At 39.2% G+C, this 22786-nt stretch overlaps 2 protein-coding genes across 2 annotated transcripts in view; one reads left to right on the top strand and one right to left on the bottom strand.

Moving 5' to 3' along the window:
- fign (fidgetin) overlaps positions 1-22786 on the bottom strand; it is a 226150-nt gene that overhangs the window by 192046 nt on the left and 11318 nt on the right. The gene's annotated exons all lie outside the window — the stretch shown is intronic.
- On the top strand, positions 6764-9265 carry LOC137076194 (uncharacterized). The gene is made up of 2 exons (XM_067445131.1): positions 6764-8565; positions 9255-9265. The coding sequence occupies exon 1, from the start codon at positions 6825-6827 to the stop codon at positions 7773-7775; it is 951 nt and encodes a 316-aa protein (XP_067301232.1). The 5' UTR covers positions 6764-6824; the 3' UTR covers positions 7776-8565; positions 9255-9265.

The raw sequence follows: 22786 nt of genomic DNA, 5'->3' as shown, positions 1-22786 counted from the left end.
ATAAAATCTTGAGAATAACGCATTCGATCAGTGTTCTTTGCATACTGATAGAGGACATGGCAGAGTTGGATCTAGTGTTGGGCGATATGCCTAATTTTCCAATCGTCATATCGTCAGCCTGTGAGATCGCCGATACGCGATCTTATCGCGTCGGGGCGGAGCATTCAGTGGCATAACTTTGTTTTAAAAAGTGGGTGGGACAGTCTCACGAAAATGCGTATAGTACGAGTGTGCAATCTCGTGGAATGTATACGTCAAAATGAGCTTTGGCTTACAAATGGTAGGCTACGCAGTTTTTTGTGTGCATATGTGACAGAGTGAAAATGAACATGTGCATTTAAAAAATGCATAAGTCTGTTATACTGTACTATATATGCATATTTCTATATATAATTGCTATTTTGAATATGTAAAAAAGTTTATAAAATGTTAATATGTATTTGATGGTCATTCTTAGTTATCTGTTATCAGTTCGTTTGTTATGATAAGTTGGACGATCGATTGCTCTGGTCTGCGCGAACACTAGGGGGAGAACTCGCGGGATTTCTCCATTCGACATAAAGCTTGCAGTGGAGAAACAGCGAGTGCGAGTTTTCTGTTTAATCATCTTCTCCCCTTTTCAGGTATAAATAATAATAATTAGTCAAAATACCTTGAAGTGATGTTTATATTATGTTTAAGAGTATCCAGATGCGAGTATTATATTGATTGTGTGTTTGGAAATGTTAAAAAGGTTAATTTAGAGATGTATGAGCTCAGGGATCCATTTTGAGCGCGCTGATAATGGCGTTAGGCCTATGTAATGGCGCGAGTCTCGAATATGTTCAGTATTTGGGTTATATTTGTGAATTTAATGTGTAATTTGTTCATGTGCTGAACAAAGGTGAATATATTGAGTGTGAAAAACGAATTGAGAATTTCAGATGCATTTTCAGATAAAATAACTAATTGAAATGGTACATTTACATGCTTATGGCTGATTTTCCATATAGTTAATATGCATCTATGTCTAAAAAGTGAAAGATTTAAAATAATTGAGTCTCAGGTAATTGTAAAATGCCTTAAAAATGTTTTATTGTATTTTTGTATACATGATTAGTTTTATGGTATTCGAAAAGCCTATTTACAGACATGTATTCACTTAATTAAATGTGGATGGTACAAAGTGTTGAATGTATGTCAAGAAACATGACAATGAGGTTTGAAGAAAAAACTTTAATGTTAATTGATACTAAATTGATTCGACATAAAGCTTGCAGTGGAGAAACAGCGAGTGCGAGTTTTCTGTTTAATCATCTTCTCCCCTTTTCAGGGGTACAACATTTTGGAGGCACCGCTGGGATTTACTCTTCAGAGGGCAGTCGTCACTTACCTGGCAGACAACTCCTGATGCAGTATATCTCCTAAATCAACCCAGATCTACAGTAGAGGGGAAAGAGTTCCTGCAGTAACGGCAAGACAGAGACAAAGAACCATAAACCTGAGGCCACAGAGATCATCAGGTGAAACAGAAAAGTTCAGCTTGTCTCAAGTAAGCCACAGCTCAGTGAGAAGGCCCACTCTAGTGTCAAAATGGAGACAACAGTGCTAGAGGAAATGCAAGTAGAGGTTATCGCCATGCTAAATCCACTATCGAAAGAAAAGCTTTTAAGTGTTTGTGAGTTCCTGGAAATAGCAGGGCAAGAGAACGTTCCATCTAAATCTCGCATGTCTTTGATCTCCCATATCCTTAAACATCTCGAAGAAGGCATGACAGAGCTAGAAGATGGTGGCATGTCTGTATTATTAAGCCTGAGAGACAAAATAATAGAAGTAAATGCAGCCACTGAAAATGAGACAGTAGGACCAAGTGAAGTCACTGAGAAAGATAGACTGCAAAAAGAGCTAAATGAGCTAAAAAGCGCAATGAAACAAAAATTGAGTGAAATTCAACAGTTGGAAGAAGTGAACACAAAACCTAGCATTGCCCAGTCCCAGCTTCAAATTACTGCACCCCCACAACAATTAGTGAATACCCAACACCCCAGCCCACCTTGGCGCAAAGATTTCAAAATTTCTGGACAAATTGGTGACCCAGGTCAAAAAGAGAAATTAACTTTCTCAAGCTTAGCACACCAAATTGAGAACGGTTTGAGCAGAGGCTACCCAGAATGTGAGATTGTTGATGCAGTCATTCGTGCCATCTCTCCTGGCTTACAGTTAAGAAGCTATTTAGAAGGAAAGCCAAATCTGACACTACCTACCCTCAGACGAATCTTGCGCTCTCACTTTCAAGAAAAAAGTGCCACTGAACTTTATAAGCAACTTACCTCTGAATGCCAAGGGAATAAAGAAACACCACAGAATTTCCTCATGCGCGTTCTTGACCTGCGTCAGAAAATCTTGTTTGCGTCCCAGGAAGCAGAGTCAGGCCTTAAATATGATCCAGCGTTAGTTCAAAGCATGTTCTTACATACTGTACTCACCGGTCTCCAAAGTGACAGCATTAAAGTAGACATGCAGCCCTTACTTCTAGACACCAAAACCACAGATGAGACACTGATGGAGAAGTTAAACAGTGCTAGTGCCAATGAGGCAGAAAGACAAAAGAAAAAGAGAATCAATGTGCAGCACACAACTACTGTGGTCCATGCAGTTAAGTCCAGTGGTGAAGTGGCTGATAAGAAATCCAGTGTGACTCAAAGTGTGCCGAAATCATCCTCTGATGTGCTGACCGAACTTAAAGAACTCAGAACTGATGTCGCTTCACTAAAAGCACTAAATGCTGAAATAGCTCACATCAGGGAATCGTTGCAGCAACCAGCCTTTGCCTCACCACAATTTCCCATTCCTTCTGACAGAGAAAGTGTTCAGTGTCAAGTGCAGCCACATTGGGTGTCACCGGGTGCCAACCAAACAAGAGCGAACACTCAGTTTCAACCCCAGTATATGCCTCGACAACATTACTCACTGACTCCTCGTTTCCAAGCAAGAAAGTGCTTCAATTGTCAGCAGCAAAGAACAGAGGATCGTTGCATGCATTGTTTCCGATGTGGCAGTGGTGAGCACTTCCAAGCGGGATGCAGAATCCGTGGCATTAAGCCTTCAAGGGAGAATCCTTTAAATGGAGACAGGTTACTTCCGCGGGACAGGGAGTAACCAGAGCTACTGATCAGTCCCAGAGATGTGCAGCCTGTGGAAGGACAGATAGGCAGATGAAGCGGTGTTCACAATGTAAAAAGGAACTGTATTGTTCTGAGATCTGCCAAACTCACCATTGGGCTGAACACAAGCGAACTTGCATCAATTCAGTGAGATCAGACTCCTCTGCGACAATGAGTATTCACGCCTCTTGCAGAACCCAGGTTAACCAGCATTCCTCTGTGACATCTTTGGTTGGGAGACAATGTCTCGTTGAATGTTACCTGCACGGTCAACGAATTCAAGCACTGTGGGACACTGGCTCTCAGGTATGTGTCATTGATGAAGGATGGAAACAGGAATACTTACCGGAAGTGCCATTGAGGGATGTTTCTGACATTCTTGAGGCTCCAAATACCTTGAATCTGGTGGCTGCCAACGGTATTGATGTGCCCTATATCGGATATGTTGAATTGACGTTCAGATTATCATCACTGGCAGCTCACAAAACTGAACTTGTCATTCCTATGCTCGTAGCAAGGGGTAAAAATCTCTCTCACCCCATCATAGGTTTCAATGTGATAGAACAAACCGTGAACGCCATTGAACAAGCACAACCAAGTACTGTAAGCAACAACACCCTTGAGAGAACTGTGCTTTCTGCCTTTCCCAGCCTAAAAAGGAACAAAGTCCAGGCATTCATCCAACTTGTGAGTACAGAAAGCTCATGTGAATATACAGTAAAGACCACAAAAGTGCATGTTAGTGTCCCTAAACGTAGTACTGTACAGATTTCATGCAGAGCGTATATGCAACCAGTTAAAGAGGACAGCACACTCATATTTGAACCTGATGTGAAGCGCCAGTGGCCGGATGGGCTTGAATTCACCGAAAGTCTAGTGAGGCTGACAAAAGGGGCTCCAACAAATATCAAAATCGAGGTGTACAATGACACTGATCATGATGTAACTCTTATGGGCCAAACTTCCATCGGTACTGTACAGTTTGTCAAGAATGTCTTACCTGCTAGTATGCTTGGAGTGCCAGCAAACCCTACCTCTGTTGAAGTGTGTCACATCCAGGTTGCGGATAACTGTCTTGACCACACCAGCACTGATGATTGGGACCCGCCCGTCGATGTCAGCCACCTGAGTAAACACCAGAGACAGGCAGTACAGCAAATGTTAAGAGAAGAGTGCCATTCATTCTCTAAGTCAGACAGTGACATTGGGTGTATCAGAGATTTGCAGTTGAGTATCTCCCTTAAAGATAAGGAGCCAGTCAGTCGCACTTATATGTCTGTGCCAAAACCCCTTTATCGTGAGATGAAAGAATATTTGCATGATCTCATAGCCCAAGGCTGGATTGAAAAATCCAAATCATCATACTCATCTCCAATTGTGTGTGTAAGGAAGAAAGATGGCAGCCTTCGTTTATGCATCGATTATAGAGACCTAAACAGAAAGACTCACCCTGATAGACAACCAATTCCGAGAGTGCAGGACATCATGGACAGCCTTGGTGGCAATTCTTGGTTTTCATCATTAGATCAAGGGAAGGCCTACCACCAGGGGTTCATGTCAGGAGAAAGTAAGCACTTAACGGCCTTCGTGACACCTTGGGGTCTATATGAATGGGTGCGAATTCCTTTTGGCCTCATGAATGCTCCAGCAGCCTTCCAGCGGTGTATGGAGGAGTGTTTAGAAGGCCTGCGAGATGAGATATGCATTCCATACCTTGATGACACCTTGGTGTTTAGTAAGAACTTTGAGAACCACGTCCAGGATGTAAGGAAAGTACTGCAACGGCTTAAGGAACATGGCATCAAACTCAAGCCAAGTAAGTGTGAGCTTTTCAAACCTGAAGTCCGCTACCTGGGTAGAATAGTCTCTGCAGAGGGAAGTAAGGTTGATCCTGCAGACACAGAAGCTGTCAGATCTCTGAAAGACAAACAACCAAAAAATGTTGGTGAGCTGAGGAGAATTCTTGGTCTACTTAGCTACTACAGGCAGTACATTAAAGATTTCTCTCGCATCGCTAGCCCTTTGTACGACCTGTTAAAAAGCACTCCAGAAGGTAATACTTGCGTGAGAGACAATCAGAGAAAACCAAAGACAAAATGCATGAAAACCGGTGTCCCATCGAGTAGGCCTATTACCTGGACTGATCAGCATCAAAGCACTCTCGAACAGCTAATTGACTGTTTGCTTCAGCCCCCTGTATTAGCATTCCCTGACTTTTCACAGCCTTTTGTCCTGCATACGGATGCGTCAGCTCAAGGCTTGGGTGCCGTATTGTACCAGCATCAAAATGGAAAACTTCGTGTGATTGCCTACGGATCTCGTACTTTATCTGCTGCTGAGAAAAACTACCACCTACACTCAGGCAAGCTCGAATTTCTTGCTCTGAAGTGGTCAGTCACCGAAAAATTCCGGGATTACTTGTACTATGCTCCAACCTTTACCGTATATAGTGATAACAATCCCCTGACGTATGTTCTGTCAACTGCCAAACTGAATGCTACAGGTTGCAGGTGGGTGGCCGAATTGTCAGATTTCCACTTCACAATCCGATATCGCCCTGGCCGAGAAAACATCGACGCTGATACACTATCCAGATTGCCACTCGACATAGGAACAGTGATGAATGAGTGTTCTGAGGAGCTGTCTTCAGATGTAATATGCGCAACGATTCAGGCAGTAGAAGCTCAGGAAGGACCCAGCATCCCATGGTCAGTCTCGACAAACTGTTCATCTGTTGAAGCCGGTCCAGTAACTCCATCCATAACCCCACTGTCTGGAGACGAGATCAGAGAAGCTCAAATGAATGACCAGGAAATTAGTCCAGTATATCAATGGAAGCTGTCTGAAACAAAACCACCAGTGAAACAGCTCAAGACATGCAGCCTAAAAACAAAATGCCTGTTTCGAGAATGGGGAAAGCTTACCATTAATAAAGATGGTATCCTCTGCCGATCCACGTCCACCCGCACACAGTTGGTCCTGCCCGAGAAATATAAAGGAACAGTCTTGCAGGAGCTTCATGATAAAATGGGCCATCAAGGTACAGACCGCACTCTTGCACTCATCCGTGAGCGTTTCTTTTGGCCATATATGCAGGCAGACGTCGAACATTATGTCACAAAAACATGCAGATGCCTAAAACAGAAGAAGCCCTGTTATGAGACGAGAGCTCCGTTAACAAACATTGTCACAACCCAGCCTTTTGAATTGATCTCTATTGACTTTCTCCACTTAGACCGTTGTAAAGGAGGTTTTGAGTATATTCTTGTGGTAGTAGACCATTTCACCCGATTTGCCCAAGCATACGCTACTACTTCCAAATCAGGAAAGACAGCTGCAGATCGCATCTTTAATGACTTCGCTTTAAAATTTGGCTTCCCCTCTCGTATCCATCATGATCAAGGTGGAGAGTTTCAGAATCAATTGTTTGAACAGCTCCAAAAGTACTGTGGCATCACCGGTTCCAGGACAACCCCGTATCACCCTCAAGGCAATGGCCAAGCGGAGCGCTTTAACAGGACACTATTACAGATGCTCAGAACTCTCACAGAAAGCCAAAAGTCTAACTGGAAAGACTCCTTGAATAAGATACTGTATGCTTACAATTGTACCCGCTCAGAAGTCACAGGGTTCTCTCCTTTTTACCTGTTATATGGGAGGTCTCCAAGACTGCCTATTGACATGCTGTTTGGGCTTAATTCAGAAATGCCATCCTGTAACCAGAAAGAGTACGTTGAAAAATGGAAACATGGAATGGAAGAGGCGTATAAAATTGCCAGAGAGTGTGCTCAAAAATCTGCAGACAGGAGCAAAAAGAACTTTGACAACAAGGTGAGGAGTACCACACTGCAGCCAGGTGATCGTGTCCTTGTAAAGAATTTAACACCACGAGGAGGCCCTGGAAAACTTCGCAATTTTTGGGAAGATAACATCCATACAGTTGTGCGACAGATAGGTAGTGAGCTTCCAATTTATGAAGTTAAGCCAGAAAGAGGAAAGGGACGATCCAGAGTCCTACATCGCAATTTGTTAATGCCTTGTGACCACCTACCTCTCGAAACTGCTCCACAACCAAAGCCAAGACAGAAACGAGAGTTGAAAAAGCCTCAAAGTAATGATGTAGAGTCTGATGAGGAGAGTGAAGATGAATTTCATTATGTGTCTCCACGAGTACTTCGATCAAACTTTGTTGAGCCTGAAAACCTTGAACCACTACTTGCCTCAGAGTCTGATGAGCATCCAGATGAGATCCTGGAACAAGTTTCTGAGTCCATTGCTTCTGTGGAAAGCGACCAAGAGGAACAAGAACCACCTGCGGAGATCGACAATGCAGAACAAGAGTTTGACTTACCTGCTGATGAACAAGTTCCTGCTCACATGTCGCCTTTTGAAAGTAACCAAGAGAGTCAAAGAGAACAAACTTACCTACTGCCTAAAAGGGAAAGATGCCCACCAAGAGTACTAACTTATGATGAACTTGGTACACCGTCTTATGATGTCAGGCAACTAAGTGGAATCTTGCAAACACCACAACACATCTTACCTTACGTGCCTACACAGTGTTCGTCGACATGGTTGCCACCTGTTCAGCAGTACTGTTACCAGTTGCCTTTTGTGTATGGAGTCCACTAAATAGGGACCATGAACTGTTAAAGTTGAAAGGAGACTGTGAACTCGTAACCAGAGGACTTCTTGCATTATGGACTGTTACAGTCTGGCACTTTGAGAAAACTATGGACTGTTTTGCTTAAGGAATTTTCCCTTTTAACAGTTTTGAACTTTGACATTTTGCGAAAACTATGGACTGTTTGCCTTATGGACTGTAGTCTTGAGAGGCTGTTGAACTCTTGAAAACCAAAAGGAATATGTACTGTTGTTTCATGCCTCTTTAAACATTTTTTGCACTTTGATACTTATGGACTGTTCTTTCTGATAAATTCTTGAGATGCTCCAGAAAGTGAACTATTAAGTTCGGGACAAGCTATGGACTGTGAAAAGATTGAATAGAAAATTCTTGCACTACAAAAATACTTTTGTGTGAATTACAAAATACTGAGAGACTCTTGAAAGAGAATGTCGAGACGACATTTATTTTTGTAGGGGAGTGTGTGACAGAGTGAAAATGAACATGTGCATTTAAAAAATGCATAAGTCTGTTATACTGTACTATATATGCATATTTCTATATATAATTGCTATTTTGAATATGTAAAAAAGTTTATAAAATGTTAATATGTATTTGATGGTCATTCTTAGTTATCTGTTATCAGTTCGTTTGTTATGATAAGTTGGACGATCGATTGCTCTGGTCTGCGCGAACACTAGGGGGAGAACTCGCGGGATTTCTCCATTCGACATAAAGCTTGCAGTGGAGAAACAGCGAGTGCGAGTTTTCTGTTTAATCATCTTCTCCCCTTTTCAGGTATAAATAATAATAATTAGTCAAAATACCTTGAAGTGATGTTTATATTATGTTTAAGAGTATCCAGATGCGAGTATTATATTGATTGTGTGTTTGGAAATGTTAAAAAGGTTAATTTAGAGATGTATGAGCTCAGGGATCCATTTTGAGCGCGCTGATAATGGCGTTAGGCCTATGTAATGGCGCGAGTCTCGAATATGTTCAGTATTTGGGTTATATTTGTGAATTTAATGTGTAATTTGTTCATGTGCTGAACAAAGGTGAATATATTGAGTGTGAAAAACGAATTGAGAATTTCAGATGCATTTTCAGATAAAATAACTAATTGAAATGGTACATTTACATGCTTATGGCTGATTTTCCATATAGTTAATATGCATCTATGTCTAAAAAGTGAAAGATTTAAAATAATTGAGTCTCAGGTAATTGTAAAATGCCTTAAAAATGTTTTATTGTATTTTTGTATACATGATTAGTTTTATGGTATTCGAAAAGCCTATTTACAGACATGTATTCACTTAATTAAATGTGGATGGTACAAAGTGTTGAATGTATGTCAAGAAACATGACAATGAGGTTTGAAGAAAAAACTTTAATGTTAATTGATACTAAATTGATTCGACATAAAGCTTGCAGTGGAGAAACAGCGAGTGCGAGTTTTCTGTTTAATCATCTTCTCCCCTTTTCAGGGGTACAACACATATGATACACACTTTATGGCGTATTATAAGGGGATGCATCTAAACACAATATAGCGTTAGTGTCCAGATTTTTCACGTGAATAAGGCATAGATTTGCACACTTTAAATCCTCGTATTTTTTTCTCATTAAAACCGAATATCATCATTGATTGTACATGAAGAGCAGGGACAGTTTTTGTGCATTTTGTTTCGTGATTTTACCGGAACGAATACAAAAGTTAGATTAAAGTGCTCTGCACATGCACGAGCCACGAGAGAAATCTGCAGCACTGAAAACAGCGGCAACGAGCGCCAGATCGCCTCTTATTTAACAATCGAAATGATGCTCTTCTAGTTAACCAGATGTGTTGTGTTTGTATTATTTAGGTTCATCCGTGAAGCAATCCGTGTGCAACTGGTCCGCTGTTGCATACCACAAACACAGCATTTATTCATTATTTTTTATTTAAAATCCAAAAGTTTTTACTGAACATGGCTCGTCACTAGCCTACATAAACAGCATTTTATTCAATTAATTTATTCATATTTAGATTTAGCTCACACAAGTGGCAAAACATTTAAACATAGGTTATAGCCTAAATCACAAACATTTTAAATTAGAAACTTACAATAGGCTATTCAAAAACAGCCGACTCTCGTCTTTTCTTTCGTTTTTAAACCTTTTAAAGGAAATCCTGCAGTCTCGTTTCCTTGCTTAGCTTGAGAAAAAAGCCATGTGTTGACTTTGAAACAAGAGTAGGCCTATATTTTAAGTTATACGCATCTGTGGTTAAATTACTAGATTTTCGCGTCAATAGCCTACCTGTTTATTTTAATGCGAACAATGTTCTGTCGTTTTAATGCAGCAGCGCAGCGCAGCAAAAAATAGACTCGGTACGAAAACGATCCGTGCACTGCTGCAGACGCAACGCTCCTGGAACGGACTGACGGACTGCATCCGCGTGCAGTGTGAACGCTGTCATCCGTTAACATGGGTACGGAAAAAAATACGCAACGCACACGCACTGCAGACGGAGTATGTGTGAAACGGGCGTGAAACGGGCTCCATCGGAACGCGTGTTCAGTGCAGCGGGCAACATAACTCCACCGCAACCTTCTCAAACCAGCTGGTTTTCTTTATACAAAACATTTTTGGGAATAGATACCTGAATTGCATAACAATAATTGTTGTCTTAATTGTTTCTGGCCTTGTGTTTGTTTTAGCAATAAGTTCATTCGAGTAGCCTATACATTTGAGGTGATTTAATTGTTTTGCCGTTTTATTTGAGTTCTTTCATTGTGTTTTTTTATTTATTAAAGCCTATTTCGTTATTTATTATTTTTAGGCTACCGTCAACCTGGTGTCGCAGCCTGTCTATTTTAATGGACTATTTATTTCTGTAGCCCATACAGCGGGCAAGGGCTAAAACACATTATTAGAAAATACATTGTCTGCTGACATTTAAGTATTTCACTGCACTTTAACAAGAAATCTTAGCTTAACGGCCAGTGCAATGTTTTTTGTTCATTGTTGTTCCGTCGTTAAGTCGTTTGAAATAAAGCTGCTTTTACTTTTTGACTGATTGCTCTGTTCAAATGTATAGGCTATAGCCTATAATTATAATATAGCAATTTGTTATTGTATTATTATAAGTATAAAATAAATGTACATTTATGAAGAAAAAAAATGCTTTAGCCTGATGATGATGATGCCGTTTTCGCCGTGGCTTATGTGAATTTGTGGATATAGGGCTAGGTGGATCACCTTGCAATTAAATTCTGAAACTATGTAGTTTTTTCGTCTTTAAAAAAACATTTTTTTCACTGAAGAGTAACTCATTTTTACATTTTAAAAGCGTGTGGTGTTGCACTCGCAGTATATATGCGGCACGTAGCCTGTGAGTGCAACACCACGCGCTTTGATGTTGATGTGAATAGTAAGGCTAAGCAGAATAAGTACAATTAATGTAATGATGATGATAATAATAATAATAATAACTATGATCATAATATTTTCATTTAATAATAATTTTTATTTATTTATTATATTCATGGGGAACGAGCCAAATATCGCCTTGAAATCGCCAACAGCTTCAGCTTTCGGTGATCTCTCTGCCTATCGTCGATACACGATACTATCGTCTATCGGCACAACCCTAGTTGGATCACTTAGTCAAGCTATAGTAGTGCTACACATTAGTCCTGCATTACTTCCTGCATAGTTATCTATTAATAACAGACCATTATTCGAAAGTGTTACCCTTTATGGAAGAAGCACAGCAAACCAACGAATCGAGGGATGGTGCGGCCAGCGATAACCTTGCATTTGTCCACTGGTTGTCATTTCATGTTGTACAAAAGCGAGTACATCACGCAAATTGGACTGATTTTTTATACTAAAAAGACCTAGCCGCTTGCAAATTCTCTTTAAAGTTCAAAAGTTGATAGTATTTCTTTGTTACTGAAAGAAAGTTTGAAAGATATCTTGACTTGATCCAACTCTGCCATGTCCTCTATCAGTATATCATATGCTATGCAATGAACACTGATCGAATGCATTATTCTTAAGATTTTATTTATAGTTTTTTTGTTGTTGCTCGAAACACGACTTTATTCTCGATATTTAATGAGTTTATTCTCAAGATTTTACTTCCGACTTTCTTCTCGAAATAACAAGTTTTTCCTTGAAACACAACAACTTTATTCTCGATATTTAATGAGTTTATTCTCGAGATGGTTAAAAAAAATGTTTAATTATAGCTTGGCCCTAATCCTCTTCCGTAGCGTGAAGACTTTGCATTACAGGAATAAATTACATTTCAAAATATATTTCAGATAGAAAACTAATTTTAACTTGTAAATATATTTCACAATATTACAGTTTTTATACAAATAAATGCAGCCTTGATGAGCATAAGACACTTTTTTCCCCAAATACATTAAAAAACACAGACAATATTTAGTCTCTAGACAATATTTAGTCTCTATCCCGGCACAACACGTCAAATTTCCAACAAGCCCATGCTGAAACAACATGGATTGAGAAAAGCGGTACACTGATAAACATTTGACTTGAAAATAGAAATACGATTCAATGCAACACTGCTAATCAGAGCAGGAATTTAGGACCAATGAGATCACCCATGGTGACCCTGCAGAAAGAGAAACCAAGTGACAAATACATTATGTGACATTTAACCAACACTATATGATTAATTCAGAAAGCCTTGTTATAAGCGACACCGGTGGCCATTAAGTGTATTGCAGCAGCAACTTACTGCTCGTGCACATGTAACGTCCAAGTGACCGAAAGTGATTCAATGACCGATATACTCATGACAAATGCATATAAAAACTAAAAGTTCACAGGAAAAAGCATTCATTGACAACAACAGTTATGAATATTTGGTAACACTTCAGTATGAGGAACACTTATTTACTATTAACTATGACTTTTTCCTCTATAAACTCCTAATTACTGCTTAGTAATAGTTAGTAAGGCAGTTGTTAAGTTTAAGTATTGGGTAGGATTAAGGTTGTAGAATAAGGTCATGCAGAATAAGACATTAATATGTGCTTTATAAGTACTAATAAACATCCAATATCCTAGTAAAATGCATGATAATAAGCAACTAGTTAATAGTGAGAATTAAAGGTGTCATAAGCTGGCTTTTTTTTTAAATGTTTATACTGTTGTCTGAGGTCAACTAATGACGTTCGTGTGGTTTAGCTAAAGTTGATGGTATTTCTTTGTTACTGAAAGACATCAAAAACATCATAAATGATAAGTAATAGGTTATTTTCTACACTGGTTTTGAGGCTCTCTCCTGAACACTGGGTTTTGATGGGCGTGCCGCACCGGAGACTTGGAAGTAAGATTTGCATATTTAATGAGCTTAAGCTCCCCTGTGAGTTCAGTTCACGAGAGAGAGGAGATTGAGAAGCGGCAACCAGAATGGTTATCTCGATCACAGGGCTCGTGAACGACTTTATCAAACAAACAGAATGATTTATTTCTCATCGACCCGCGATTGATTGGACTATTATTTTATATTACACATAGCCCGCAAGATCGGACAATATAAGCGCGAGCCGCGCACACACACACGTTCGGCGCATACGCCGCCGGTCAGAGAGAGAGAGAGAGAGAGAGAGAGAGAGAGAGAGAGAGAGAGAGAGAGAGAGTCCACTCAGTCCAGCGTGCTAAAGATATGCTCTGTTAGACACGTACACATAAGCAAAATGATCTATAACAATGCAACACTATTGCATACAAAAACACGTTTTACTCACATCGGTGTGTTGCACCCGGCGATTGGTTAACAAACGATCCCGCAGAGAAATGAAGTGAATATGTCTTCCCCATGTGAGCTGGAACTTCATTAAAAACACATTTCAACCACTCATTCCTAATATTAGGATCCGAAGGAAGCTTATGCAGCGACTGTGTTCTTTTCACAACCAGGAATAGCGCTCTCTCTTAATCTTCCTCGGTATGTTTATTGTTGTTGACCAGCTAGCACGAGCCCTCCATGAGTCGGTGGGCGAGGCTACTGGATTAGATGCGCTGTAGATTCTGTAGAGGCGTTGTTTCGTCGCGCACTGACGTCAGTATAAACCACAGGACCGTTTCCTGAGCCTGGTGTCTATAAAAGCTTTTCTTTGACTAAAGGAAGTTTTCAGCTCTAAAACTTACAGGATATTATATTACCATGACCTTTTATTTATCAAAAGCTCAAGGGAAAGTTGATTTCTCAATTCATCACCCCTTTGAAGCCTAAAATAGGGTGTTACCAAATATTTATTTGGTTCTCTCTTGTTTTTGCATGTGTTTATAATTTATTTTATTACATCCTAGCCAAAAACAATATCCGCACAATTTGGCAATGCATTATCACTAATAAAACAACTGACTCCAAGCTCAACTATGCAACAAACGCTTTAACAAATGCTGGTAATACTTTAGTTGGTTAAATTCTCACTATTAATGAATTTTGCCACAATAAACTCCTAGGGATGTAGAATATGGTCGGTAACACTTTAGTACGGGGAACACGTTCATTGTTAATTATGACTTTTGCTTCAATAAACTCCTAATATTGCTTATTAATAGTTAGTAAGGTAGTTTTTGTAGCATTTAAGTTTAGGTATTGGGTAGGATTAAGTGATGTAGAATACTGTCATGCAGAATAAGGCATTAATATGTGCTTTATAAGTACTAATAAACAGCCAATATCCTAGTGAAATGCATGCTAATAAGCAACTAGTTAATAACTGCATTAATATGTGCTTTATAAGTTTTATATAAAATGCATGCTATTAAGCCAAGAACATCCCTCTTGGACCCTATTCTATTTTGCTTCTGCAGTCTGATGCATATAGTTTATATTAATTGTGGGGGGGGGGGGGGAGAGGAGACTCAATAGGATTGTAAACAGTGATGAGGGGCTAAAAGTAAGTATTTGACAAAAAAGCATGAAGAATGTGAATATAACTGTATATTATTGTGCTGCATCACGAGCATTTTTGCTTTCACTGTGAACAGACAAATTGCTTTGGGGCTGGAAACTTCTCATGTCTGGTTAGGACACGGTGTAAGAATGAAACTCTGCCATTGACGATAGTCCCCTATTGTGGTCTGACAAACCAGAGCGCCAGACCATAAATCAACTGGTGAAGGACACCAACGCGAGACACCGCGGGGATCGAGAGAAAGGGACGGTAAAGACACCGCATGCAGGGCGTTTGTAGCTCTCTCAGTAACAGCGACGGCGCGTTTTACACGTGTAGATCAGCTGTCATCTCACACTTTTCTCGCTTTAGATCTGGAGAGACGTTCAAAAAACAAACCGTTTAATGGCGAGGAGGATTTTGGGGGGCCGCTGTTTGGCGGGCTGTGCTGCAGGGGGGTTTCAGGGACGGGGAGAGAAGGGGCTTTTTATCTGCGCCGAGCTGAACGACACTGTGTCACATCCTGTCTGGAACCTTTCATGTTTCACTTCACTGCACACTTCACAATCCCTCTCCTTCCCTCGGCTGCCACCGAATACATTAGTCTTGTTGTTCTGGCAGTTGTCATGTTTTGAAGACATTCAAGTAAAATGCAGAATAATAACAATAGCTGTGATAAAAGCTAATGCAAGTGCAAAGAGAGGAGATGCCTCAGTGTGCAATCCAATAAAATCTTACATATACCATGATATAAAATAACCAGAGAGAAAAAGCTGCAGAGAAAAATAAGCTTGATGTTTGATTGAAAAATAAAATTAAAATAAATCTTAATATCCAACAGTGAGACAATTTATATTATGCTTTCAAAAAATGTATATGAAAATCTTTCTATTCCTACATATATTAGTATTTTTTTTCCCTTCATCGGGAATTGATTGAATTGTGAAATTGTGGATGTGTTAAAAAATAAGACGGCTTGGTGACATAAGTCTAAAAAGAAAATTGTTTCAGAGCATGTCATTACAAGGATTATGAAGGCAAACATACATTTCTTTGGAATAACATTAACCGATGAACAGTTCATCAAGTCCAGAAATGTGAGGGTAGAAAGTAATTAAAGTCAATTTTCATTTCAATAGCTATGGAATTATATATATATTACATTCACATATTAACACCACAATTAGGGTCGTGAGATTCTTTGTTGCCTTTTATAGCCAATTCTTGTTATACTTGACAAAAATCTGCTGTGTTTGTAAAATGTGTGTGTGTGTGTGTGTCCTTATCTATATTACATTGTGGGGACCAAATGTCCCCATAAGGATAGTAAAACCTGAGATCACCTATATTGCGGGGACCAGAAGGCTTATAAATCATACAGGATGAGTTTTTTTGAGAAAGTAAAAATGCAGAATGTTTCCTGTGATGGGCAGTGTGTGTGTGTGTGTGTGTGTGTGTGTGTGTGTGTGTGTGTGTGTGTGTGTGTGTGTGTGATGGGTAGGTTTAGGGGCAGGGGCGGTGTAGGGGGATAGAATGTACAGTTTGTACGGTATAAAAACCATTACGTCTAAGGAGAGTCCCCACAAAGATAGTGAACAAGACGTGTGTGTGTGTGTGTGTGTGTGTGTGTGTGTGTGTGTGTGTGTGTGTGTGTGTGTGGTGTGTGTGTGTGTGTTTGGAAAGATAGAGATTTTAGTGAGAACTGTGGGAGTGTGTAAGTGTCTGTCTGATCCATGACATCTGTTCCTCTTTGGCAATCTGAGGAAAAACCTGACACACACACACACACACACACACGTTTGTTTCACTATTAGCGAGGATTTTGCAAAGGCTTCCATTGATTTTATATCAAGTTAATGATATTTTCTATGGCCTAACCCAACCCCTCCCCTAAACCTACCCATTACAGAAACATGTGCAAAACACTAGATTAAAGAAAACATGTCTTGGCCAAATTATAACTGTCTGTCTGTCCATCTGTCTGTGATGTGTCAATCTTCTGGGTGCAGTTTTGTTGCCCTTAAACCACAGCCAAGTAAACACACAAAACCACACACACACACAGCTAATTTTAAAATTGTGTTATTCTTTTGACTTATTTGCTCAGCAGATTTCATTGCCTTTTTCACTAAACGCTTAATGTTGATAATGTGAAGATATTGAACACAGACAGTGTGAACATTAATGTGCCATTAAATGCAGTGATCTCTCCAGTCTGGATCTGTCCTGCCCTCTAGTGGCCATCCGCTCTAAAACATCCTCGACTCACTTCAACAGAATCTGAAGAGCACAAATGATTCCAAATATGAAAATATGACTAAAAAAGGAAAACTAATCAGAACTAATCTGATCATAAACGAATGCTTACAAGACAGTTAAAAGCATAATAAACAACACTGGTATTAGTCTGTAAATATCCTGCTTACCTGTCACTAAAAACAAAGATTTATTGCCTTAAAATAAAAATAATAAACAAATCTGTGCCATATGCCTGTTCATTGTCCCATCAAGAATGACTGATGATACGATTATTAGTTCAGAACTCCACTTGCCCTTTTCTTAAATATTTACAAATTAACAACACATAATTCATTAGGTTTTTCAACTGCTGGACATTATACAGATATATGTCAGCTACAAATATATACTCTACACACGTTTGCATATCGTGTTTAATATCACTCTTGCATTTTCAACTAAATCTCATTGATGTCTTCTAGACACATTTACATCCGCAGAATTCACCTTAATAATGAGTTCAGATGCTTATGTTTTATGCAAGATGTAGTGACTAAACAATCTGAATCTATTAAATTATTAATTATTAAAACACATCATTTAGAAATCTATACATAGTATAGTTGATAAAGCAGTCTGTTGTTGTGTGCCAAAACTGTTTCTGAAGCAGCAGCAAGAACGAGCGAGAGATGGAGAGAGCGAGAGAGGCATCAGATGCCCAGTGAGGGGTCAGCTCGATATCGAATTTTTTCGAATATTTCGCTGAATACCTCCTGGCACTGTAAATATTTTTGACTACAGCCTGATACTTTAGGGAAGCCAGCTCTCCCTGCACAGCTCTACTGCACTTCTAGTCTGCCCAGAAAGAGAGCGAGAGAGAGAGAGAGAAGAAACATCGCTTCAGGTTATTCATGGATTGACTCTTCAAATCCCAACATATGCTCCTCTGTTTCCATTCCCAAGCACCGGGAGAAATGGACCATTTCCTCTCTGCAGCCTCCTCTCTACCACCCTGTCCGCTGCTCGCAATGTAAATCAGAGAGAGAGAGAAAGAGCGATACGAGCGAATGCAACCCAAGCACATGTGGGGTGTGTGTGTGGGCTGCCTGAGCGAAGTTAAAGACCCCATCCGGCAGCCTGTCAGTCCATCGTGTGTGTGTGTGTGTGTGTGTGTGTGTGTGTGTGTGTGTGTGTGTGTGTGTGTGTGTGTGTGTGATATTCTTTAAATAACATTTTCAACTAGATCCGTGGCTCCTGAAAGAAACAGCATTTTGAGTGATGCATGAAAAAACAGTTACAGCTTTAGGTTTTGATTCTGCATAAATGAAATTAGAAGACGTTTTCCATAAATGATCCCCCAAAAGTAACCAAAAGGCAAATGCTTTTTGCCAAGCAAGCCTGATTTTGTGTATTGTTCTGCAAATCATAACACATCATACGCATGTTAAATTCTCAGCATTAGTGTATAAGCAGTCTTAAATTACACTTAAAATTAAACTTGAAATGGTTAAAGCTAGCTATCTGAATGACACACTGAGACACTAGAAGGAAACTCTCGAGTCCTGAGGTTTGATTGCAATCCATCGGTTAAGCACTTACTTGACGAAAGTACAAACACTGCAGGTCAAAGGTTTGGAATAATTTCAGATTTTAAGATTAATGTTTTTTAGTCTCTGCATTTATTTGATCAAAAATATTTAAGAACTCTTTTCTTTTGTAATATATATTTTTAAAATGTCATTTATTCCTGTAATCAAAGCTGAATTTTCAGCATCATTACTCCAGTCTTCAGTGTCACATGATCCTTCAGATTTGCAATTATCATCAAATATCATTGGTGGTCAATTATTAATAATGCTTCTATTTTCAATTCTTTTTCAATTAAAAACTTGATACTTTTTTCAGGATTCTTTATAAATAGAAAGTTAAAAGGAACAGCATTTTTTTCAAAATAGTAATCTTTTGAAACATTATAAATGTATTTACTGTCACTTTTACTCAATTTAATACATCATTGAATAAAAGTATTCATTTCTTTTTGGGAAAATAAAAATAAAAATGAGTAAGCCCCACATTTTTAGTGCTAGTGGTTTCCACCAACATATAAAGCAGCATAACAATGCTTTCAAAATTGATAATAATAGTAATTTAAAAAAAAAATCAAATTATCATTTGAGAATGATTTCTGAAGGATCATGTGACACTGAAGCCTGGAGTAGTGAAATTCAGCTTTGATCACAGGAATAAACTGCATTTTGGGGAAAAAATTAAACTGTATTAAAATAATATTTCACAGTATTACTGTTTCACTGTTTTTTGATGAAATAAATACTGCCTAATGTAAGTCAGTGTCACGTTACACACACAAAGGAAAACTGGTGCGAGGACTCAAGTGCAGAGAAAGATAATTTATTACAAAATAAACATAAACTCAAAACAAAACCCACGAGGGGGAAAAACACACAATAGAATAATAAAATATAAACTTAAACAAACCAACAGAATCACAGGGAGAACGGGAGACGCAGACATTACACAAGGATCCAACACAGACTGACAAACACAAGGAGATTATAAAGGGAACAAACAAGGCAGATAATGAGGGAGAACAGGTGGGGCAAATTAACCAATAATCAGATAACAAGGGGGAGGGAACTGACAGGGACACGAGCACATGCTCAACATAACAAAACCCACAAGTGCACACACGACAGGACAGGCATGTGACAGTCAGTCCTTAAAATTTCTTAAAAAGTATAAAGATTATAAAAACCAAAACAACTGAAAATATCTACAAAATAAATTCTGTATGCTAAGCATTTCATGCAGGCTGAATGAATTGCAGTAGTTTAATACTCAGGTTTAAAGGGCTCAAATAAACCCTATCCACAATGTTTGAGGAATATCAGTGCATCACTGCCTCACAAACACTGTAATTCTCATCCAAATATTTTCATTTTGTGTGGTTTTCTTTCATACGGTTCTTGGTGCTTTTCAGTTTACTGTGCTGATGTGTCACATTTAGAGATCACTTTAATAATAGTCTCTGAACTGGCGATCAAACGCTAATGCGAGATAGGACGCGTCATTTTCCAAGCTGTGTCAGAAGATCAAATCTAAAGGCATGTCAGAAAGTGGCGTGTTTGTTTTTTTTGTTTTTGCGCAGTATGCTGCTGTCACACATCTTTCAGCTTGTTTTATTTATTTTTTTATTTTTGTTCTTAAGATCCTCTCAATCTTTTCTTGCTTCCTGTACAATAGATGTTTTTTTTCCCTTTCCGTACCTTCCTGATCCAGCTGTGTCATTCCTTTTTTCATTCTGCCTTTGATCGCCTGTAACAGCCATCCATCTCCTCTGTGCTTCAATCTGCTGTCGAGTTTCACTATCAAACTCTCTTTTTAAAGTCCAAACGAACTGTCTAAACTCTTTCTAGGAGTACAGAGACATGCTTTTGCAAATTTTAGCAGGATATAAACTAGACATACATGAGCAGTAATGTATATTTTACATTAAAACATTAACAATAATAATATTTTTTCACATACCAGTCTATTATTGTACTATAGTTTATCTCAAATTGACCCCGCCCCTAAACAACACATTGACAAAAACAAACTGTGATAGGTTGTTTTTTTGTCAGTCAAACGTTTGCATTCTGCCGAGAAACTTTGTATTCAATCACAAAGAGCTCAAAAGGTTTTGCGAGCAAATGCAGTTTCTTGGAGGGAAAACGCAAATGTTTTGCGAGAGAACGCAAAGTTTCTCTGGGGAACACGAAGCGTTTTGCGAGCAAATGCAAAGTTTCTCAGGGGAATGCAAAAGTTTTGTGAGAGAGGGCAAAGTTTCTCTGGGGAACATAAAATGCTTTATGAGCGAACGCAAAGATTCTCAGGCAACGTTACAAATTTTGCATGCGAACGCAAAGATTCTCGGGGAACGTAATTTTTTTTTTGCGTGCAAACGCAAAGTTTCTCGGGGGAACATAAAACGTTTTATGAGCCAACGCAAAGATTCTCGGGGAAATGTAAAGAGTTTTGTGCACGAACGCAACGTTTCTCGGGGGAACATAAAACGTTTTATGAGCGAACGCAAAGATTCTCGGGGAAACGTAAAAAGTTTTGCGCGCAAACGCAAAGTTTCTCGGTGAAACATAAAACGTTTTATGAGCAAACGCAAAGATTCTTGGGGAAACGTAAAGAGTTTTGTGCACGAACGCAACGTTTCTCGGGGGAACATAAAACCTTTTATGAGCGAACGCAAAGATTCTCGGGGAAATGTAAAGAGTTTTGTGCACGAACGCAACGTTTCTCGGGGAAACATAAAACCTTTTATGAGCGAACGCAAAGATTCTCGGGGAAATGTAAAGAGTTTTGTGCACGAACGCAACGTTTCTCGGGGGAACATAAAACCTTTTATGAGCGAACGCAAAGATTCTCGGGGAAACGTAAAGAGTTTTGTGCACGAACGCAACGTTTCTCGGGGGAACATAAAACCTTTTATGAGCGAACGCAAAGATTCTCGGGGAAACGTAAAGAGTTTTGTGCGCGAACGCAGCGTTTCTCGGGGGAACATAAAACGTTTTATGAGCCAACGCAAAGATTCTCGGGGAAATGTAAAGAGTTTTGTGCACGAACGCAACGTTTCTCGGGGGAACATAAAACGTTTTATGAGCAAACGCAAAGATTCTTGGGGAAACGTAAAGAGTTTTGTGCACGAACGCAACGTTTCTCGGGGGAACATAAAACCTTTTATGAGCGAACGCAAAGATTCTCGGGGAAATGTAAAGAGTTTTGCGCGCAAACGCAAAGTTTCTCAGGGGAACACAAAGTTTCTCGGGGTAAAAGGTTTTGTGCGTGAACACAAACTTTCTCAGGAAAAAGTTTCTCTTTCTTTCTAACTGGGTCGTTCTTGACCAGAAGAAAAATAATAAGCTTTAAAATGGACCAGACTTTATGCCGCTAGTCAAATGTCTACTCAAGCTTCACATCTCAGTCAAACACAGCAGAGTTTCATCTATAGAGTTATTAAGATACCATCTTACCACACACCCACTTGCTCACACATGGGCAAACTAGACTGGTCTAGAAGTCAATGATATTTATTAATGAAAACGCATGAACATTACATATTGACCAACAGTCCTTTCATGTGTGTTACCACCCACTGCATGATGCTGGGGTCACGGCAGCGGTGCCACGGCTCAGGTTGTGAGAACTGCCCTCTGGGTAAAAAAACCCCCCAGCTGATTCGTGAGCTGGAGAGTCAATGTTCTTATATTGAATTAATGTTTAAAGTTGAAGGGAAAATAAACTATTAAACTTTCATTTTACCTTGCAATTACAAAAAAACAAAACAAAAAACTTGCCAAAATGCATAAAACAAGGGACAATAGGTTTAAAACACTGCCACTGGCCGAAATCTCTGTTTATTTTCAGTGGATGCAAACATAGTCTGACAACTCCTACTGACTAATGCTATCGAGCACCACAGAGGACAAGATAGTAAATGAGGTCTTGTGAAATGTTAACAATAGTGCACAACAAGACCAGGAATGTGTATAAGCAAATAGGGAAAATGTTTTACTCCAAGTTGACCTGAAAAAAATCTCAGCATGCAACAGAAGTTGTGTCTTTTCTTCTATATTGTAAAGTAAATCCAAGTAAAATGGCTTCTGGAATGAGAAAAATGAAGGGCATGATTTGGGAATTGATTGGATTGATTGGGCAGAATGGGATATTAAGGGTCCTCCAGTGAGACACACGTCATGAAGAGAAGTTAGAGAACAGATGCTGTTTCAAAGGGGAGGGGAGGTTAACATTTTTGATTGAAGATTACAAGAGTATATCATGAT

This window comes from Pseudorasbora parva, chromosome 5 (assembly GCF_024679245.1).
Source record: "Pseudorasbora parva isolate DD20220531a chromosome 5, ASM2467924v1, whole genome shotgun sequence".
In the NCBI taxonomy this organism is placed as follows: domain Eukaryota; kingdom Metazoa; phylum Chordata; class Actinopteri; order Cypriniformes; family Gobionidae; genus Pseudorasbora; species Pseudorasbora parva.
The sequence above is the reverse complement of the archived record's forward strand: the minus strand, read 5'-3'. Positions and strand labels throughout refer to the sequence as shown.

What these genes read in the sequence shown, in the direction of transcription:
- LOC137076194 (XM_067445131.1), top strand. Translation starts at nt 6,825, where the DNA reads ATGCTGTTTGGGCTTAATTCAGAAATGCCATCCTGTAACCAGAAAGAG.